Here is a 22899-nt window from a genome sequence, read left to right on the forward strand (position 1 = left end):
GAAAGAGGTAAATAATGTCCTTCATTATAATCCCTCAGGGTGTGTGTAAAAACGATTTCTTAAATGTTTGTTATATTTAGAATCCAATTATCAGATAGGTAAATTAGATGCAGTAATATGTGTTGGGTTCTGGTTTTTACTGAGGTATAAGATTTAATTAATTTAGTCTACCTTGCCATTGAAAATTCCTCAAAAAGTGAGTTGCAGCGAACCCTTTAAAATATTTATTTTGTAAATATTTTTGTTAAAAAAGTGTGAGGGAGCTCAAACCTGACCAAGGGGTTACAAGTGCAGAAATTGAGGTATCTGAGTTGGTAAATTTTATCTGTGAATTCCATGGAAACTTCTGAGTTTACACTAACTTAGTATAAAACTCACAATGTTTGTCAAAACAAGATGTTAGAGAATGCAGAAGTTATGAATACAAGTGTTTTGTTAGCAGTGTCCACATGGAAATTCTTACTGCATTTTAGATACATTTTGAAATGTGATGAAATATGGGCACACAAAGATAAATTGATATTGAGTCAGACGCGAGCTGCTGTTAAATAATTTTATTTTGCACAATAATTTAATTTGCAGTCAGCTGTAAATTATCTACAAATACTCCAGATTTCTGATGTGTGGGAAATGCTTTTAGCATGTCTCCATTTTTAGACAGAAGCACTCACTTTGATGCAGAGTTACATAGCAGTCAGATTCAGCCTGGAATTTTAAAAATTGTGTGGTAAAAGGCATGCTTGATATTTAAAATACCTTATACCTTAAGAAACTGCAAGATCTGAATTGTTTAAATGTGTGAGTTGTCATTTTTATTGTTCCATTTAAATACTCTATTTTTTTTTCACTCAAAGTGGAACAGAAATAAATCATATTCTTGCAGGAATCAAAATTTCTGTCAGAATAATCTGTATTTTTATATATATATATATATATATGTATTTATGGAGTCGTAACTAAAAAGTTGGGATCTTTAATCTCCTATCAACATAGCAATATTTCACTAGGGAAATTATGATTTTTGTAGTTTAAAATAAATATTTCTGAATAAACAGATCAACTGTTTAAAGAAAAATAGCAGAAGTTTAAAAAGAAGCACTGTTGTGGTTGCTGCTGTGCTGTATGGGCTCCCTGATTTTTAGCAAACAGACTAAGGCTGCCGTGAGTTTTCCCTGTGCTTTATCCATGGATACAACCAATAGATTTAAATTGATTTTGGCAAATTGATCAGAAGTGTCACACATGCAGGTACCTACAGCACAAATAAAACCAGGCATCCAGTTTTGTGACAAAAGACTGTTTTGATGACATGGCTTAAAGGCAGCTATTAAAAAATTGTCTCAATATTTTGCATTATATAAAGCATTCTTACTTAATTACTGTGAATGCTTGTGAAAAAACATGCAGGCTTCCACCTTTCTCTTTTGTGAAGCTTTTGGTGATTTTATTCATTATATGGCTCTTTCCTAAGAGATGGACTGCCATCTATTGACTTCACGTAGCCCTGCACCGAAACGTGGATTGACTAGAACAATGACTAAATAATAAATCCATTCTGCTGTTGTGGGTGGTGGTAGGTTCTTGTTTACAATAGCTGTGGTGACCAATTTTGGCACATTGCATATAATTTGTTACATGGGCAGAAATGTCTTACTCCAACCAAAATAGGCTGCGAGTGCAAGAAATCTTGCAAGCAGTTGAAATGGCAGAAAGGATTATAAGTGGAATATTTTAATTTGCCTTTTGATAGAAAAAAGATTATCGTATTGTAGTCAATGAAGCTTAAATTTAAAGACTCTATGATAATCAAAGTTTTATAACTGGATGAAGTTAGTTTCTTTAAACTTGTTCTTTCAACTCTGTTAAATAAAATTATTCTGCAAAAAACAAAGTCAGCAGAACGATTCCCACTGAGGTTTAAAATAATATTTAATAACCTCTTTAAGGTAGTGATTTAAAACTTTTACAAATCATTTCCATTTTGCCTGTTCTCTGTGTATTTCTTCTGTATCAGAAAAGGGAAATTACATTTGTCAAAACATATTTCTTAGGGTTTTCTTCACACAGGTATCTATTTGCAATAAATAGATCAGTTTTGATATCCACTTTCATCAAAGCGGTTATTATCAATTCAAATAATATTCAATAATTCAGTAATTTGAAGACTTCTTCTGCAGATCCAGGCAAAGCAGTTTTAATCGTAGCTCACTGCAGTGTAAATAGTAACACGTGTAATTTTTTTCACAGACAAGGCATTCGAAGGTCTTTTGAAGCTCTTTGTTCTAGATTATTACGAAGCTTAGATTACAACTTTGTTTTTCTGAATGCCAGATGCTCCACAAGCCCGGAGAAATACGTTGTGTGCTCTGCAGGACATGCCATCACATCCCCTTTCCCACATCTTAAGGATACTGGGGGTGCTCAGTGCAGTGCTTTCTCATGCTCAGAATGCTTGGCTCTTCTTTATTCCCTTTCTCTTGTCATTTTGCATTTTATCTCTAAAAGTAGAAGATTTGTTAAATGTTTTGTACTCAAGTGGAGGAAAGTTTATAGCCCTCTATTTAGGAAAAAAAAAATCAGTAGCAAAACTTGTGAGATTAAGGTACCGTAAGAGTTTTGCTCGCTTGGTTCAGTTTTGCAGTTTATTCTTAAGAAAAATCCAATATCATTCCCCTGAGTATTACCCAGTTCCCTGATGGTGCTTCCAGTGGCACCTCCACTTCAAGCTGTCTGTGTGCTGGAGGAGGTCTGGGCTGGGAGGTTTGGTGGCAGCAGACGTGTGGGGACAGCCCGTCCCCCAAACACAGAACCACTGTGGATGTTGGCAGCTCAGGGCATTGGAGCCACCTCCCCAGGGGCATGGGGTCTGCTAGCCCAGACTGGTGGGGGACCTGGGCCCATCGTGCTGCTTGGCTGCTGGAGTGGCCCACGGAGACCCAGGGCAGATACAGAGTGCTATCAGCAGCCTCATTTCCACCCAACAGATGACATCGTTGGAGAAGAAAGAGGAAATTTATTTTCAGCCCACAGTGCCCTGTGCTTTGCTTCAGGCGTGGGGCTGAATGAGCCCCTCAGAGGTGAAGCTCACAGCCCTCTGTCAGTGGTGTGAGTGCCCAGAGACCTGCAGATGCCCACCTGGGTGTGTTGGTGCACATCTCCCTGTGGGTGCTGCTCCACCTCCTCGCCTCGCTCGGGGGGACTCATGGTGCACAGGAAAGAGCGTAGGCAGGCCAGCCCAGGAAGAAGATACAATCATCAAACAGGAATTACTGTGGCGAGTATTAGCATCTTCTTCAATACATATCTAGAGAGAAAGGAAATTCCAACAATGGGCAGAGCACAATTTTTTATTTTTCTAATGTGTTTCTGGGTATAGATGCATATGTTAAAAAACAAGTGCCGCTCAGATGAGGTATTTTCTTTCTGTAGAGACAGCTCATTTTTAATACCTCTTCCTCCCCCCTGTGCTGCTGTATGACTCCTTCCCCCATCTCCTGCCTTCACCAGTCTCATTTATATTAAAGCTCCTAGGCCAAGATGGCCACCAACAGAGTTTTAGAACCATCAGAATTTTTAACTAGCAGACACTATCATTTAACATCCTTTTTGACAGTTTGTTAATCTTACTTTTCTTAATCCACTTACATGAAAGAAGGTGAACCAGGAACTGGTTGTTTTGGCCTCTGTGTGTAAAAAGACATGAGGGGACAATGCATCTTTTGTGTTTAAATTTTGCGCTCGGATTTCTTTGTGTGCATTATTAAAATTCCTCATGGCCTAACACTTTTTTGGTTTGGTTTGGATTGGTTTGGTTCTGGAATGAAAACGTACGCTGTGTTCTTAAAGTCACTTTGTGCCCTCTAAAATGTGACTTTTGGAAAGAGAAAATTTAAGAAACGGCACCGGCAGAAAATATCCGAGCGACTGAGGACGAGCGTTTTTTTTCCTGAGAAACCTTGTAGGTTTTGTGCAGGGAGGGAAGGGATGGGTTAGGGATTATTTTCGGGAGGAGATGAATCCTGGCTCAGGGACAGGGCTGGAGGTGGCTGCAATGCCAGCTCCTCTCTCCTTGCATGGCACCCGATCCTTACCTTCATTATCCCAGCACTTGACCAGCTCCTCCACAAGCCTGTTAGGGTTATTTTCTATTAACTCCAGTAAATTTACCACTTTGTCAGTATGATACGCAGCATGCTTTTTTCAGTATTTTGTGATCAGGGAATGGGCCCTTGTGTGCCAACATGTTGGTGCCTTTCAGAGAGATATTTCACAAGGCAGGCAACCCAAAATTCCTAGGGATGTGCATGTCGGGCAAGGATGACTCTGCCTGCTGCAGGGAGACACGAATGCCTGGGTGGGACACTGTCCCCTCCCTTGCCCTGGGTTCCTTCGTGGTGCTTGGGTTGGTGAAGATTTCCGATTCCCAGAAAATGCGTGCTGGCCTCTTTATCCAGGGCAGGAGGCAGAGCAGATCCTGAACAGCAGATGACTGATGTTTTGGGTTTAAACTATCTACTTGCATTGTTCAAGCCTCAACACTACAGCTCCCGTAAGTGCCATTCTGTGTCAGAGATGCTTCTGAGCCCCAAGTAAGTGTGTTGATTTGTGTCCTGTTCTGGGGGTCCCTGATATTTTCTTTTATTTTATGTTCTGCGTATTTTCCTCATTACAGTTGTGTCTCAAATTATTGTTCTCAAGTTTCAAATAGTTTTGAGACTGTCAGGAGCCTAAACCCAAAATTTGGTTTTATTGCAAAGAAACTGTTTCACAACAGGCAGTATTCTTTCTGATACCATTTTGCTGATCCTGAATTTCACATCCTGAAGTAAGTGTAAGTTTATGAGTAAAAGTATATGCTATAGATTTCTGTAAGAAAGTGCACTAGACGGAGGTCTTTCCCAATTTTTACTTCAAAACTGTATTTAAGATATTACAGGGGGAAAAAAATTGTTGCAATAACATCATATGAATATATAGCATCTACAAAAAATATAGTTTTCCTTTTCATGAAAATTCTGGTTTTTAACTAATACCCTTGCCCAGCTATGCACACTGCATACCTAGGGTTTGGGTTCTTTTGTCTTCAGTGAAGTTGAAAGTTTAAACTGGTTATCTGCAAAGCACCAACATACCTTTTCCCTTTCCTTGGCTCCTCTTTTCTGTGGAGACAGGTCTGTGTCTGGTGCCTGCTGCTGCTCCCCCTGGGGTGGTGGTTGTTACCCTGGGCCAGGACTTGGCTGGAGCGGGGATCTCCCGACCCCGCAGGGTTTGGGTGTCTCGGCTCCAGCAGCCCCATCGTCAGCTGCTGTGTGCTGCAGCCCTGCCAGCGGGGTTAGCAGGCATGATAGCTTTGTCTGATACTGATTTGCCCCCTGCTCTTCCCTCTCTGCCTCCCCAGAAAATAAAATAAAGGGTGCTTATAAAAGAAGGGTTAAAGACTGATTGCATCTTGACCAGAAATTACGTTTTGATACAGTTCTGGAAGCAGTTTGGTACTGGGAGGATGGTAGTAGAAAGCATGGTTGGCTGAGCCAAGAAACTTCTGTTTCTCTGATTTTGGGGTTCTAAACGCCACCCTCAAAATGTTTGTCTTTGAGAAGTGGCATCCTTCAGACATCATATGTTGCTGTCGTTTTATCGAACTCAGTGTTTTCTGCAAAAGCAGTGTCTGATGTTGACCCTGCCTTTAACTGGCAAAAGGAGGAGAGCAAAGGGTGCAAGTTATAAGGGATGAGAATTTATTTTTTTTTATATTTTTTGACTGTTTAAATTGGTGGTTATCAAGGCCCTGCCTGCCCAGCAAGCTGTTTGTTCAGGATGTGACATTTTCCAAGTGTTGTGCCAGCAGTCCTGGCAGCGAGATGTGCTCAGGTCTGTGGAATGGCTGGAGAGAGCTGCCCTCTCCCTCCCTCCCTCCCCAAGGGACAGCCACCAGGTATGGCCCCCAGGCCCAAAACTCCCAAAACTGCCCTGAGCAATATTTTTGTGGTACCCCAAAACTGTTCGATGAGTGATTAATTAAACACAAGGCAGGATAATTGTGTTAGATTCGTTGCTGAAAGGCATCCCCATCATAAACATAACTGCACTTCTGTTAAGCCAAAGGATTAAGATGATTTTTTCTTTAATGCCTACAGATTTGGTAAAAATTTTCAGTTCTCCATTCTTTAGTTTGAAAGGCAAACCTACACTATTGTTTAAATATTTTTTACTGTTTCAACTGTTAACTGTTTAAATAGGGAAAGGAGAATTTTCAAACTAGAATGATACTTCCCATGCTATTTAAAAGCAGGATTCTATTTCAGGTTTAAATAAATATATATCTGTGTCCATTTTTTGCAGTAAATTCTGGATATGGATATTGACATTAAGGTTCCTATATTTCTGCAAATTAATTTTTGAACTTTATATGAAGGTGATTTTGCTTAGCTTTCTTACAACTCAGAGTCAGTTTCAAAACAGGAAGTAAAAATTCACCCGTGATCCAGCAGACATTTTAAAACATTTAAAAACTACACATTCGTGTAGGTAACATAAAGTGTATTTCAGTGCATGTTTGTGTTGCAAAGTGGGGGAATAAATGTAAAATGTCAGGAGAGTGGCTCTCCATGGGCTGTGTGCATGTGTTTTGCTTGTCAGATGTCCATTATCAGCTTTTTGTGGCGTTTGGTCACCGCGGCGCTCAGCGCCGGGAGCCTCACGTGTGGGGTCGGGAGGCTCCGTGCTGGCAGCCGCCAACATCCCCGGCCCTGTCCCTGCCAGAGCTGCTGCTGCTGCACCTCGTCAGTGACCCCTGTGTCTGCAGCTCACCCCACCCAGGTGGGAACTTCCTCAGGTTGTGGTTGATCGTGCTAATCATTGGCAGATTAGCATTCCCTAAAAGTCCTCGCTGGTTTGGTTCTGAGAGGGTCCATCACGTCGGTAATAGCAATACATCTTCTGAGGCCCTGTCACCTGGAACAGAAAACTTACTGTCCCCCTGACAGAATTATCCTGATTTTGGGAAATATTGAAGCATAAAGGGAATTAATGGGAACTGAAGTCCCTTATGAAGTGGTGTACGCCGCGGGTAGGTTCCCTTTTCCCACAGAGAAGCCTCTGATGGGTGTGATGTTCACCCCAGCTGTGGCACCCATGGGTGGCAGAGGAGCAGGTCACCCTCTGGATTTTGGGATCTGGAGGAGTGAAGTTAGGCCCTGAGATCTAACTTATTTTTGAATTTTATTTCAGGATTAAATGAACAGCTTAAGCCTCAGCTGCCCCCACCCCAGCACAACCCACCCAGGGGCACAGGGACCCTTGACCTGCTGCCTCCCAGCACCTCTGCAGGGACACCCAGGGTGACACAGCAGTGACACTGCTCTGTGTGGCACAGCGGTGATGGGGCTTGGTGTGACACAGCAGTGATATCACCCAGTGTGACACGGCAGAGATGGACCATCATGTGACATGGCAGTGATGCTGCTCCTTGTGACACAATAGTGACACTGCTCTGTGTGTCACAGCAGTGATGTCACCCAGTGTGACATGGCAGTGATGCTGCTCCTTGTGACACAATAGTGACACTGCTCTGTGTGTCACAGCAGTGATGTCACCCAGTGTGACATGGCTGTGATGGGGCTGGTGTGTCACAGCACTGATGGCACTCTGTGTGACATGGCAATGACATCACCTGGTGTGACACAGCACTGATGGCAGGAGTTCCAGGGCAGTGCAGGGTCCTGGTGTGACAGAGGAGCACTCAGAACAGCCCATGGCAGGGCTGGTGACAGCCCTGGCAGCAGAGCCCCTGCCCTTTGGGGCACCTGGCTGCAGGACCCTCCAGGCTTTGAGAGTCACCCTCCAGTCCAAAGGCTGCTTGTCTTTTCTTGCCTTCTTTTTATTTTTCTCTCCTCAGACATACAGTTTTTCTGCCTGCAAGAACTGCTCCTCTTGTAGGCAACAGGAAGCTCTCTGATGTTGTGTCTGGCAGTGCAGATAAATCTCTTTCCCAGGTGTGTTTGTGACTCCCTCCCAGCATGCACAAACAGTGAAGGATTTCTGTGCACTGCGTGGTAAGCCTGAAATATTTTTTTCTTTAAAAAACTTTAAATGTGATACACAGATTCTCTCTGGCTTTTTTTTTTTTCTTATGGCAGATGTGGCCCTGGTTAAATTAATTCTGCTTTCTCCTAATGATGTGAAGAGCAAAGAAGAGGGAAAATACCAGTGCTGAGACACTCAACAGTTGGTTGGCCAAAAACCATTTTCTTCGATGGTTTATTTACATGGTGTGAGAGAGGAGAAATCAGAAATCTGATTCATTTTTAGGTGCTGTAGACTTTTCAGGAAGTCCCAAGTTGTATTAAAGTAAGAATGTTGTGGAATTGAGATTCATTTTTAAAGATAGATGTGCAAGAAGGACATGGAAAAGGACATTAACCATATGTTAATGGTTATGTGGAGACTGTCAGATATTTCTTCAAGGACACGTTTGGGTTGCATGTCACTCAGTATAGAGCTGGGTAATAGTAATTATGGCATTACTGTATATATGTGATGCACTGAAATGGAGACTACATGAAAACAATATGAGGAAACGGATAAACATTAACATACACAGTTAGCATGTTGGTTATGTAAGGAAACTATTCCTATAAAATTGTCTGTCAATAAGAGAGGCTACAGGCTGAAGGCAAGCTGGTGGGAAGTCTAAAGAAAATGCTTGAATTACTGCTTTTTCAGAAGGTACCCCAGCAAAAAAACCTCACTTCTAACAACCTGACGTTCGCCTGGCGTCTCGTGTCCTCCAGCAGCACTATACTTTCCATGTTTATTTCAGGTTTAGCTGTGACCAGAAATCACCTCAAAAGAAATATCTTACAAGAATGCTCCCCTAAGAAAGGCGCTTCGGATGTGATAGTGCTTCTCTTGCACCTGGTGGTGAAAAGGTGATAAGCAGGCAGCATGAAGGTTAAGGAGGGAGAGAAGAGAGAGAAAGGGAGCTGTAAAATGACACTAAAAATTAAAATCTTGGGGTTGGTTGGGTTCCCTGGTGAGTTGCCTAAGATACACCCCAGCTTTAGTTGTGTGCATCTGGTGAGGTTAGAGGCTCAGCCTGTGTCTGTGCTCAGATGGAGGTGTGCACATCTGTGTCCAGGTGGAAGTGTGAACATCTGTGTTCATGTAGAGGTCTGCACATCTCTGTTCAGGTGGAGGTGTGCACATCTGTGTCCAGGTGGAGGTGTGCACATCTGTGCTCAGATGGAGGCGTGCACATCTGTGTTCAGGTGGAGGCGTGCACATCTGTATTCAGATGGAGGTGTGCACATCTGTGTTCAGGTGGAGGTCTGCACATCTGTGTTCAGGTGGAGGTGTGCACAACTATGTTCAGGTGGAGGTGTGCACATCTGTGTTCAGATGGAGGTGTGCACAACTATGTTCAGGTGGAGGTGTGCACATCTGTGTCCAGGTGGAGGTGTGCACATCTGTATTCAGATGGAGGTGTGCACATTTGTGTTCAGGTGGAGGTGTGCACATCTGTGTTCATGTAGAGGTGTGCACATCTGTGTTCAGATAGAGGTGTGCACATCTGTGTTCAGATGGAGGTGTGCACATCTGTGTTCATGTAGAGGTGTGCACATCTCTGTTCAGATAGAGGTGTGCACATCTATTCAGACAGAGGTGTGCACATCTGTTCAGATGGGGGTGTGCAGGTCTGTGTGAGTGAGCACACACGTGGTGCAGTGTGGGTGCACCTCCTGCCCGTGCTGCCTCGGCCCTTGTCCGCTCTGCTCAGCATCCTCCCAGCACAGCACACGCCTGAGCCTCCTCCTCCCCCCCACAGCACTTCAAAGCTTGTGGTCCTTTTTCCACCCGTGTACTAAAAGGTTTCTTTGTCAGGCAGGCCATTTGTCCGTCATTGTCTGGGGTCCAGGCGGTGGTAAAATACCCTGTCACCGATCCAGAGCCCTCTGAATGGCAGCTTCGCTCCGGACAATTGGCGGTGGTGCCGAGAAATATTCCTGAGAGGATTATTTAACCTTTCAATTTAGGGGGCACAAAGCCTGGCTGATTAATGAACTTTCTGATGGGCGCTGATAAGCGGATCTATTTCTTTATTTCCTCTAAAAGTGATTCCTTCTCCTGTCCCATATTACTATAATCTTAAACATAAAATGTGGCAAATAGATTAAAAAACAGCACTAAAGAGTTTATCTGGCTGGCAAACTGAAGGAGCTAAATTAAAATTGGTAATGAAAGCAGTGGCTGAGCCCTGTATATGGTTTTTAAATGCGCTGTGTATTTTGAAGAGACTTATTCTCCAGCTTGCCTGGTAATGACTGCTTTCGGAGCACAGTCCGGGGCTGGCTTCTGTTATCCCCCCAAAAAAATGAGTTGTGTTATCTGGATGACTGCAGACACATATGCATCCCCCTTTCTCACTGCATGGGCAGACAAGGTCGATAGCATTACAAGGTATTTGTGGCAGTGCTTGTTTCAGTTTTCAGAGCTGCCAGTTTTCAGCCAGATTTGAATTACAAAAGAAGAAGCTGGCATGAAAATTGAAAGGGTTTATCGGCTAGTCTGAAGCCTCATAGCACATTGCTTATTTATGCAGTCCATTTGCACCAGGAAATGTAGAAAGGAAATACATTTTTAAAATAAGGTCATAAAGACCCAGATATGTTTAAGATGGCAAATAAAATATAGATACCTATAATATCTTTCCAGGAAACGATTTCACTTAATGTTGCACATTACTTCGGAGGAGCATTTATGTTACTGTCATAAATTTGTGCATTTGTGTCACTGTATAGATATTCTTGTGGGATTAAGAAGGAAGTGTTTGCTAACTTACTTTAAAATTAAAATAGAAGAAAGATAGGTTTGTAGTTTGAGAGCTACCTCAGACGCAGTTGAAGTTTAATGCATCTCCCTATTTAAATAACGTTTTGCATTCCATGTAAAATTAGCCATGGACGAATGGATAGATGCCACCACCTTTGGAGAAAATTGGGATGCCTTTTAAACCATGAAGATTTTGAGGCATTCAGGGATGGTATTGTTGTTATCCTTACTATCTTGCATATATTCATTTTCTCTAAGAACTTGAGGATTTTTTTGTCCATTTCTCAGAAAGACTTTTTGAATTAATATTTTAGGGTTTTTTCCTCTGCTTGCAAGAGTGCCAAAAGATTACATTCATTCTTTTAAACATATAATATTATACTTTTGTCTCTCCCTTTAAGGTTTTCACACAGTCAATTTTAGATGCTATTTGCATCTATTTAAAATGCGTTCTATAAATGTCTTATTTCTGTAGAAAACAGCCACTTCACAGTGCTTGTACTGTGGACCAAACAAGTTAAATCCCTTCTTCTGGGAAAGGCTTTGTTTTTCCAGACCATGAAATAAAAAAATAAAATGTTGTCCACTGATTTGTAGCATAATGTGTACCAATCGTGTATGTAAAAAAAAAAAACAAAGCGCATAACCCCCCCAAAAAAACCCTAAACAAACCACCTTAGAATTTTACTTATATCACTTTCATATTTTTATGTTATAAGTGCATTTTGTAAACTAGATCCAAGGGTGCAATTTGTGGAATGATACTCAGGTGCAACTTCCACAACTCTTTTGGGAGAGCAGCCTTTTTCAGATGGCTTAAGAAACTGAAGAAATAAAATTTGGTGAAGAAATAATTCTATTTAGCTGGGCTTTAAAAGTCAAAATACAAGATTTGTGTGTTTCTCATTTATTAGCATGCATCAAGCTCAGTATGTTTCTGTCATGAATTTTCATAAGGGTTTTTACTACGTAGCATGTGTGGTTTAATGATGCAATCACCTGATAGACGAGGAAGACTCCAAAGGAGACGTTCCGGTCTGTTGTGTACATAATACTTGTTTCAAAAATCTGCCTAATTAAGGAATTACCCAATGGAATGCACCTCTACTGGGTGCATGACATGGTTAAAGAAAATAACAACAACTAAACCCCTTAGTATAATTATGATATTACATGATATCTTATATTGGCAATTTTGAATATAAGAGAATGGTGCTAACCTGCCATTGTTTCAGCTGGTGCATGCAGATTATGGTAATTTGTAAATGGAAAATAAATGTGTATTTTTCAGTGATAGAGCTGTTCTGACCGTTTCCCTGTCCAACTCCAGTCTGCAGCCCACGCTGTGTAATGATTCACTTGATGATCATCTTGCAGTGACTGCAGAAACTGGTGGAACGTCACCACTAATCAGTTCCACTGCCAGCCATGTCTGGGCTGTCTCAGTGAGCTGCTCAGACGCAGACACACGCATGGGTTGGGGTGGGTGTGTTGCTGGAAGAAGCAGCCAGATCTGCTGCTTGGGTTGAGTAGGTGTCCTGCCTCCGTGCTTCTTCCTTTAATCCACCATTTAATTATTTATCTGTAGTGTGAAATGAGAAATCACAGCAAAAAGTATCTGACAGATTAAATACGAGCATAGCAATTGATACAATGGATGAGAAGAAGCATCTGTCTCTTCTGGTCCTGAGGGAATGGTGCTGGGTGGTTTGTAGGCATGCCCAGGGATGGGTTGGCAGAGTTGCCCCTTGCCTGCTAAAATGGAGTTTCCCAAACTGGTGCTGGATGTAAGAGAAACACCCTCAGGGCCTCCGGCTGGAGCAGCTGATGGAGGATGGGTGGTGGGCATGACCTGTGCCACACAGTGACGGGACTCTGGAGACCAGAGGGAGCTTCCTTGGTTGTTTTTTGGTCATGAGCTGTTTCCCTGGTGCGGGAGGTGGCGTGTCAAGCGTCTGTTCTGGCAGGAACTCCATCAGTTTGGGGGTGGGATGAGGTGGGATCAGCTGGCACCGCTGTGGAATGAGTGGGTGATGAGATGGGCCTGACCCGGACAGGCAGCCAGGGTGGCACAAAAGGGTCTCACCCTGGTCCCCCTTACTGTGGGGGTCTGCACAACACTGAATGCAGAGGAGCAGAAGAACACAGAAAAATGGAGGTCAGGAGATTTTCCTTAATTAGTGAGATTTAGCCCGATTGCAGATCCTAAGTAGTAATGAGCTTGACAAAAGCGAGCTCTCATTGGATCAAAGTCGGTGCAGATAAGGGGAGCTCAAGGTCACAGAGGGAGCTGCCCAGCAGGTCCATTTGCATAAAAAATTACTGTCAGAAATAGGCCAGAGAGGCAGCCCTGGCATTTTGATCTCTTGGCCTTTGTCATGGAGATTCCTAGTTGCGAAGGGAGGAAGGCCAGTGTCCCAGATAATGATTAACTGTTTTAATGGCATTCATTCATTCATTCCACACTAACTACTCATGCAGAAAAAAGGGTTATGTAAAATGACATTAGAAGAAAAATCATTTGTAATCGTTGCATCAGGCTGCACTTTGAGGAGACATTAGGAGTAAATCCATGGCGTGGTAGGCTTATGCTTTATCTTCTGATATTTACTGAGTTTAGTGGTGCATGAAAAGCTTTCAGCAAGAATAGCAGATGGGATGGACCTTTCATAGGTAATGCTATCTACCAGGTTATTACTTCTATATATTGATAGTGAAGTAATCTCCAAGATATCACCCTACAAATATAGATTATTTAAATGTTTGTAACAAAAAAACTATAACATAAAGAAGCCACGTTCATGAATAGTTTATTTTGTACCCATATGGCTGGAGTCTTTAGATGCCTCTTTAAGCCTTAAGTAATAAGAAAACAGAGAGTTTATAACATGTGGGTTTCCTTTCTGTTTGGCTTTGGAAAGCAGTGAAGTTGTAAAGAGTTGCAATCTTACCTGCAGCTCTTCAGTTTGATTGTTTTCCTTAAATGTGAGCTTTTATGTTAACAAAACAAAAGGGGATGGGGAGGGAGCTGGCTCGGAGGGGGTGCAGGAGAGGTTGGGGTCACAGTAAAGGGGGACTCAGCGGGAAAGCCCCTGGACAGGTACCCAGCAGCCTGAGCCAGGTGGGTTATTGACATCTCCTGCTGAGTGCTGAGGTGCCAGGGTGCATGGTGGAGGCACCCGTGGCAGGAGTGAGCTCACTAACTGAGCAGTGACTGGGGAGCCTGCTCCCTCTCTTGTCAACATCTGTACAGCTGGCACTTGTTTCAACAGCCCTGATTAAAAACTGTGTAAGAGCTTCCTTAACTTTTTCTTTTAACTTTTTTGTTTGTTTGTTTGTTTGTTTGTTGTTTTTTTTAAAAGGAATACTGTTTTGAACTCAGTGCCTGTTTGGCCAGCGTTTCAGTGTAAGAGCACTAACGATGACCCAAATCACCATTATTTATGTTGGAGGATAAAGGTGTCAGACTCTTCAGTGAGCATTCTAGCAGGCATCATCTTGGGATGTGAAGTATCATGCCTCTGGAATAATACACATGTTTTGTGTCTGTGTGGTGTTGTTACACTACACTTTGCAAAGACCAAATGGTGTAATCACATCATCTCCAGACCGATGCTGTGGTTCATTGTAAGGCCCAGCTGGCAGAAAGCCAAAGACTATAAGCCTTGATTTTATTTTTGACAGCCAGTGTACTAGCATTCTTCTAGTTGCAGAGCTCTCTGGAAGACAGGGACTGACCAAAGGAACCTGTTGGACTTTTGTGGCAACATCCCAGTGTAGGCTTAAGTGGACATCAGCTTTGAAAACAGACTTGATGTGGGTGAAACTCTAGATGGTGGGAAGGCAGAGGAAGGTGTCACCTCTAGGTTTTATTTATGCTTATTAGGAGGCCTGTCCAATGCAGAGGTGATTCCTGGGGCCTCTCCTCATGCTGAAAGCTAACTAGGACACAGGTGACTGATCCACTAAATTAAACCCACAGATTTTATATACCGTGTAACCTCAGGGGGGTTATACAAATGTTTTTATTTTGGGGTGGGGTTTTTTTGCGTGTTCTATGTATTTGTGATAAAAGAATACCTGAAAAACTAAGCTGGCTTAGTAAGTCACTCTCACACAGTGGTGTTAGCTGAAGAGCTCTTGCTGTGAGACATGGACGAGAAATACGCAAATTACTCCACAGGCAGTGGTGTTTTTCCTTTCCCTGTGCCCCCTCCTGTTGTCACAAATCACTGCTGGATGTGTCACTCTTCTCAGTCCTCCTTCAGCCCTCTTCTGGTGAGTGCGTGCAGGCTGGGGAGCGCCAGTCTGAGACACAGAATCACACCCAGGGCTGGGGAGGTTCACAACAGGGTGACCCCGCAAGTGTGATCAGATTCATAAAAACAAAACCAGCACTGGGAGCTCTCTGTTGTTGCTGCCTATTGCACCAGCAGTGCTGTCATTCCCCCGGGAGGCTGGGCAGGAGAGCACAGCAGCTCTAACAATAGAAGAGCGGGGATGAGGCAGATCCAAAGGAAAAAGCAATTCCTTGTAGAGCTTTTACCGAGCAGTACCAATTTCTTTGAAATCCAGGGCACTCTCCCATGCTCCTGGAGCACCAGGAAGGAAACGTGTGAGATGCCCACAGCAGTGCTGTTGCTCCTTTGCCCTGCTGCATTTCAAGCAGGATTTTTTTAGGCAGGACTCACGTGCCCCACACTCTGACCCATGCCAGCCCATGCCACAAGGCTCTGCAGCAGCACACCCACTTCTGGCACCACTGCTGGGAGCAGAGGAAGGTTTGGGAATGTGGCCCCGTGTCTCCATCAGAGCTTTGCTGTGCTGCGTTGGCTCAGGAAGACACAAATGTGCCTGTCCAGCTGGTGGATGCTGTATCTGACGGCCCTGTCCGTCCCGGGGGACAGTGGGGCATCTGTGAGAGGGGCAGGGGGCTGGGAGACAAGGAGGAGGGGAGGGAGATAAATCAGCAGCATATTTTCTTGCATTCAGAGTTGACATAACATGTCTGGGTGGAATAGATACTGGGGATGCCTCTTCCCACCTCATTTGCGATGCTCAGGCTGAGCCCTGCTCTGCAAAATTACAGTAATAGGAGCCACTTGCTTCTCTTTCAGACTTAATATTCCAGTGGCAAGCAGGGATGTATTGATTTAAGCATAATAAAATTATACTTATGTAATTTTAATTTTTTTTAATTCAGCATCCAGAATACTGCCAGACCTAATTCTTGCCTCTTTCCATCTTGCAGACAAAGCCAGGACCAATCAAGACAGCCAGTTCTCACCCCGAGCGCTCTGCTTCAGTCTACTGCTACAACTGTTCCCAGAAAGGACACTTTGGATATGTAAGTCCCAGCAGTCTCTGTCTCTGTGTTGAGTATATCCTTGGGGGTATGAATTAATCTCCACCATGGTGTCTGGCTGCAGGCAAGAGCTGGAGGAGTCAGGCTAATGCTACAGGCAGGGCCACTCTAATGAACTGCCTGTGACTTGCCAGCTCTGCTGCAATCAGTGGAGACCAAAGTATGAAGTGATCTCACTCATCTCATTTAAAGATACAGAGGAAAATAAAAGTTACTATCTCTCCTTAGCAGATTTATTGATTTGGGTTTTTTAAATCAAAATGAGACTGCCTGCGAGACAGCATGTTCATTAGAAAACAGAGTTGCTGAACAGAGCTTTTTTTTTACTTGCTTTTTTTTCCCATAGCTTATGGGATGAAATACTAGTGCTTCACTGCCACCCTTCAACATCATGTAAGGTTTTTAACCCAATCAGCCCAACAATTTTGCTGCCCATTGTAGGAATTTTCTGTTTCTGCCTACTTTTGGTGATCCTTATTTGTAGTTTCTTAGTTTAACTCAACATCTGAATTCAGTTTGACATCATCCTTCTGTAAGGTACACAGGCTGGTGAAAGAAGACATCATGAGTCTTGGGTGGCATCAAAAAGCTGGTGGTGTGCTGCATCTTCTAAGACTGCTGGTCGAAGTATTTTTCAGCCCCTGTCATGGCAGGTGCAGCTCTCCACCTGCCACTATCAACACAAAATGAGTGTTAGTTCTTTTCTCTTATGAAACAAGTCCAGGAGCCACAAGTATTGTATGAAATTAGTGTTAGTCATGTGTTGCATGGGTTAATAGTTTCCTACAGCTTAGAGACAGCAAATTCCTTCTTCCTCTGCTGCAACAATTACCAATGATGTAGCATGAAAGACTTGCTGCTGTTGTCAGCTAGATAGTTAATCCCTGCAGGGAACAGGGGGACAGGTAGGGCAGGTTTGCTGGGATCTTCTCATGTCAGAGCTGAAAGATAAACTGAAGATTTTTAATGCCCAACTGCCTGCATAGAACAGTGAAGGTCTTTCTCTTTGGGGGGTGCACTGGGGCTGTCTGGTTGGTCTGGAACACTCTGAGCTGGGTTGGAAGGGACAGGAACCATCAGCTGTTGCAGTCCAGGATGGGTGAGAGACAATGACATCCCAGCAGCCTGGTGTCACCAGTGGCCCTGCCTTGGCCATGGTAGAAGATCCCAGTCCTTGGCTGCCCCTGCAGGATACAGGCTCAGGACACAGCAGTACAGGTGGAGCTGCTTGGGAGCTGAGAACAGTGTGAAAGCAGCATGGAAACTGGTCCTGCTGAGCAAAACCAGAATAAAGCCCGTGGCAGTAGCACAAACACTGCAGTGAGCATGTACAACAACAGCTGAAGTGACAGCAGTGAAGGAGCCAGACTGATTGCTGGTGATGGGTGAGGAGCTGCAATGTCAGAAAAGGGAATCTGAAGGCAGCCACACATGGGTACAAATAAGGCTGCTGTAGAAGCAGTAAGTAAATGTGTGGGAGCAGCTGATAGTGATTACTTGGATAGAAAATGGTAGAAACTGTATAAAATCAGCAGAGGAGTAAAGTGACTCAAGGACACCATTTTATGGCTACCAAAGCAGGTCAGACAGTATTTCTGCTAGGATACAAGGAGCAGAAATAGCCTGAACAATGCCTGGATGAAATGGAGAAGCCAAGAACAACACAGAAGGGAAGACATTCAGGACCTTTCTACATACACACAGGAACACGTCCAGGGGACACGCTGGGTCATGTAACTATCACTGAGTCACTGAGGCTCCTGTCCCACTGGTGTCCTGTGTCTGCAGCTTTGCAGCTGGGCCAGCAATGGCCACAGGGTTTGCAGCTCCCACTGCCTGAGAAGCTGAGGCTGGAGTCAGTCCCTGAGTCCCTGCAGAGATCAGCTCTGTCAGAGCTTCAGAGGTCTGCCTAGAATGTAAGAGGGGAAAAGTTTCCTTTGTCTTGTTTTAGGGGGGAGAGGGGTTGTGCGGGGTTTTTTTGGGTTGGTTGTTTTTTTTTTAATGTATAGATTTTTAAGCAGATAAAAATTACTTGTGGTGTTAAGCATCTCAACATTTTTCCTATTTCTGTATCTCAGGACTCCTGCTCTATTGCCTTTTTTGAGCAGTTGACACAGAGGGTTAACAAACTGACCAACAAGAATAGGCTAGGGTTAATTTTGTATAGGGGCACCATAAGTAATGCTTCCCACTCCACATCCTTTAGTGCTACCATTTTACCTGGTTTAGGAACACCTGAAATTCCTTTCCTTTGCTAGAGGCCTAAGAAGACCTTTCCCAGAAACAGAGCAAAGAGCAAAAAATTTTGCTAAGTCCCAGTGCTAACTGTGCACTCCCAGCAACGAGGTCATTCTTACTGCTTGTAGAAATGGAAATAGTTAAGACATGATCTGTCAGAGTCTCCAGCTCCTGGCAGTTATGTTTCCTCAGATTGTTTTGTCACATTTTTATGTAGACTAAGGATTTAATAAGGACAAGAAATCTTACTTACTCAGCAGAGTTCACAAAATTAAGATAATGCATGGGCCACGTGTCTGCAGAGACAGCCCTGGGTCTGGTGCAAGGCCTCGAGCACGTTTCACAGATGTCACGATGAGGCACAAGTGCCTTTGTGTGCTCCTGTGCAAAGCCAGTCTGCTGTTTACTTGTTGGCAGTGCTCAGGGATAATATTTTCTTCTATTTATTCCAAGCAGCCAGTCAGCTGCTGCTCTTGGGCTTCACTCCAGTGAAACACAAATACCTGAAGTGGCATTTCTGGGTGGGGCTTTGCTGGGTGCTGAATCTCAGAGGCACAGAATGGTTTGGGTTGGAAGGGACCTCTAAAAGTCCCCAGTCCAATCTCAGGGAATTGGGTAGAGGAGAGAGAGGAGGATTCTTGCAGGGGGGCATAGCTGCCTCCTGAGGGTATTGGTGTGAAATCCAGGCTGTCTCCCCAGATATCCCTGTCTCCAGGGAACATCTGTGGGAACAGCCTTGAGGACTGTCCTGCCCCATCCTTGGTCTGTTCCTCATGCTTTTGCAGCCAGGGGGAGGCTGATCCCCCTGAGCTGGGGGTGGCTCCAGCCATGAGTTTATCCACACTCTGCTGTGCCAGCCTCAGGCTGGTACTGAGGGTAACCTGGATCTTCATGTGATTCCAGCCAAGCTAAGGCAGCACACAAGCTGAGAAATGGTAAAGACAGCTGAGATGCATCTTTAATGTCTTCTAAAAAAGGCCTTTAAAAAAGATGGTGCAGGAGGACATGGAGAGAGGGGGTGCTGGGGAAAGAATTAGCAAATGAAGGGAGGAGAGTGACTTAGTCGGGGGGGGTGAGCAGAAGTTTCTTGAGAATGGGACAACCCAGAGTTCACTTTGTGCAATGTCCAAGAAGCAGAAAGATGATATTTCAAGACTATAGAAAAAGTTGCATATAAAGTTAACAGGCAATGCACACATCAATTAATATCAGATGGTACCCTGAAAAAGAGGCAGAATCACAGGACACATCCCAGCCAGCCTGGCTCAGCAGACATTGCTGAAGCACTGAAAAAAATCCACATTCCTGAATCCAGTGTTTGGCACAGATGGTGCAAGAGCCAACCCCTTCCTCAGCACAGCCAGCTGTTCAGGGCTCTCTTCCTCTTCCCTGCAGATGTGATGCAGAGGCTCCCTGCAGGATTTGCTTTGGTTTTGTCTCTGGGAACTTCTGTGCCTGCACCTCAGCACAGAACTGGGGCTGCCCCTGCTCCATCACCCCCTGCTCCTTCCCTCTGACCACCCCATTCCTGGGCTCCCACACATTTCTGCTCCCACTTTAACCCTGAATGATCCAAAGTAAAAAATCCTCCCTGACATTAGAAGTTTTTTTCCTTTCAGGAGGCCAGGCTGCCTGTGTGCTGGGAGCCAGGGGAGCAGTGGCCAGTGGCTCCCCAAGCCAGTGGCTGCAGGCAGCAGAGCCCTGCTCCCCAGAGCAGCTGCTCCTTTGCCTCTCCACAGGTTCTCTCCTTCCTCTGCTCCTCAGCCACATCCAGTGACTTGAAATGTGTTTTGCAGGAGTGCTCTGAAAAGCGGATGCATGGGAACATGTTCCCTACTTCTCCATTCATCTACTACTACGATGATGAATATGATATCAAGAAAAGAGCGCATAGATTGAAAAGGAAGGCTGCAGGTACAGTGTGTTTGGGGAGATCCCTCCTGCCTTTCTGCTCTTTGAAACATTTTTCTTCTGTGCTTCCTGCATTTTTGTGTGTTGGGAAAAGCTATAGGGATTTGAACAGGTAGTCTTGATAGCAGTGAAAGTTTTGTGGCTTTATTCATCCATGTCAATCACGGAAATTGTCTGTGGCAAAGGCATCAGGTGAGCATTGTCAGGTATTTCAATTCTATAAAACCTACTGACATCAAAAATGCCATAAAATAGCAAAAAAAAAAAGTATTAAGCTGTAATTTTTTTAAGATTCTAGTCTATTGAGATAAAATTATTATGAAAAAATCTATAAGGTGTTTTTCTAGCTAACTTCATAGATACATAAGGAAAGCTGTGGTGGCTCAGGCACTAGGTTTCAGATTTTTCTGCATGGATATTGAGGTACACTGCTCTGTTTTACAGAACTGCAGGAAGCTGGCCTTCTGCCAGAACTGCCAGAGACACTGTGGCAGGAAGAAAAACATGGGGGGCAGAGCTATAAGAAAAAGAGCAAGCCTTGGAAAGAACACAAGAAACATAAAAGAGATGGCGGGTCCCACAAAAAGATGAAGATGTCCCGGACAGAAAAACCCAGAGAAGAGAAACACGGAAGTCATGTTAGAATCAGCCAGGACTTGGAGGAGGACTTCTCCAGGGGGTGTAAAAGGAAGATGGGTAAGGGCAGCAAGGGCCAACACAAGTCTGTTTTCCAGGCGTTCTCAGGCAGCAAGGCTGGCTGTGTGCAGGAGCCTCTGGAAGGTGCTAAAAGGAAGAAGAAATGGAAAAAACAGAAAGACGCTAGTCCTGATGTCAGGGAGAATTTATTCCTCATCAAACAGAGGAGGAAGAAGTCCAAACAGAAATCCTGGTAACGAGGAACTCAACAAGCAGCACTGGCAATGCCAGGCTCCAGCTCTGCCTTCTGTTTATTTTGTCCCTCTCTCAGCACACTGATTTTGAGTCTGTCCCTGCAGCCATGGCCCTGGCACCCATCACACATCCAGTGTCCATCCCTATTCCCCATGGAGTGCCCTGGCTGTGGAAGAGTCTGCTGGGCAGGCAGGACTCTGTATTTTGCAGCAGTCCCAGAGCAGGCTACACTAAGAAAACCAGAGCTGGTTTATTTTCTTCCCTTGGGGGGTGGTGGGAGGGAGAAAAGGGCCATGCAGTGTTTGTAGGTTTTGTTTCTTCAGGAGGCAAGGTGTTGCTCTGCCTGTTGGAGCTGCCAGGGAGCACAATGCCTTTGGAGCCAGCAGTGGAGAGACTCTCATGTCAGGAGGAGCTGGGGTAGAGACCAAGGATGTGGATTTAAAGCACATTCCCCACAGCCACTCCATCCTCTCCAGAGTGCAGCTGGGCACTGTTTCACTCCAGCCCCTCCTGGAAGGAGCCCCTCCCCTGCACTGTGGGACCTGACAGTCTCCCACCTGGCACCCTGGTGTGATGGGTCCATCCCCCCAGTGCCACTGCACAGCGAGCCCTGTCCTTGCCAACAGGCCAGCAGGGCAGGAGAGAGCAGCTGGGAAACAGAGCAGAGTTTACTTCCCAAATTAAATATGTCCTTGGAGAAAAGGGGATAAAAAAACGTATGTGGTTCCATACATACTGTGCTGCAGTTTAGTTTTTTTTTAAGACACGTATTTTTGTACACTGGAATAAATCAGTTGTGTTCTTAAAAGGTTTGTAAGGATAAATGCTTCATGAAAGGAAAAACACAAATAAAATTTGAAATGGAGATATAAAAAAGATCACCATGTTTTTTGCATTAACAAGCATAATTAAAACCATTGTTTGCTTCTCTTTCTCAGCTGAAAGTGCATTACCTCTGGCAAGAGATTTTCTGGGTCTGAAGAGGACATCATCTAAACTCTGCTTATTCATGACCTACTCTGTACCACACCATTCCTTTTGCTTTGGCAGCTGATAGTAACAAACATCAGAGTTTTATAAAGGCAAATGTCCTCTCTTAATTATTACTAGGAAGAGAGCTCTTTTTAGCTATGTGTGTGTTTTAAAATAGAAAGTATTTGCAGCCTTTGCTAACACAGGGGTACCTAAGGAGGGGAAATGGGTACTCTAGAAGAAATTCAGGGCTATCATTCTGTCAGCAGTGTTCCTCACTGGTGCTCCCTGAACTCATAGCTTTTTGTGTGGCAAGGTCCCCAGTGATAGTACTGTTATTTTAGTGACCTTATCACCTCATCTTACAGGTGTTTGGAGCAGAGCTACACCCACACTAAAGCTGGGAGCCTAATACCTGATTTTGCTTAAGTGTGTCCTTGTTGGCAACTGAAATTTATTTTTTCTTAAATTCACTGGTTACTTGACTGAAAAGTTCCTGGTGATACTGAAAGTCTAAATAGTGTGAAGTGGTGATGTGACTGCTGGTCACCTCCAGCAGCTGGTCTGCCTCCAGAGTGCACATGAGTACAAAAACATGGAAGAGGCAACACTCCTGACCTGTGGTCAGGCTGGTTTTAGGGAATCTTGCCTCCCAGAACTTCTTCTTCCACTGTTTTTCAAGCTAGTATTCA

General features: G+C 44.1%; 1 protein-coding gene across 2 annotated transcripts in view; it reads left to right on the plus strand.

Annotated features, from left to right (window-relative positions):
• Nucleotides 1-22111, plus strand: part of ZCCHC7 (zinc finger CCHC-type containing 7) — a 105075-nt gene extending 82964 nt beyond the window's left edge. The window contains exons 9-11 of one of the 2 annotated variants that reach the window (XM_071730425.1): nucleotides 16082-16177; nucleotides 20230-20347; nucleotides 20789-22111. In XM_071730425.1, coding sequence (XP_071586526.1) covers nucleotides 16082-16177; nucleotides 20230-20347; nucleotides 20789-21237 — 663 coding nt within the window. In that variant the 3' untranslated portion in view covers nucleotides 21238-22111. Of the gene's footprint in view, nucleotides 1-16081; nucleotides 16178-20172; nucleotides 20348-20788 lie in introns of both variants that reach the window. The other variant, XM_071730424.1, reaches the window with a different exon arrangement.
• Nucleotides 22112-22899: the final 788 nt, after the last annotated feature.

This window comes from Heliangelus exortis, chromosome Z (genome assembly GCF_036169615.1).
Source record: "Heliangelus exortis chromosome Z, bHelExo1.hap1, whole genome shotgun sequence".
Taxonomy (NCBI): Eukaryota; Metazoa; Chordata; class Aves; order Apodiformes; family Trochilidae; genus Heliangelus; species Heliangelus exortis.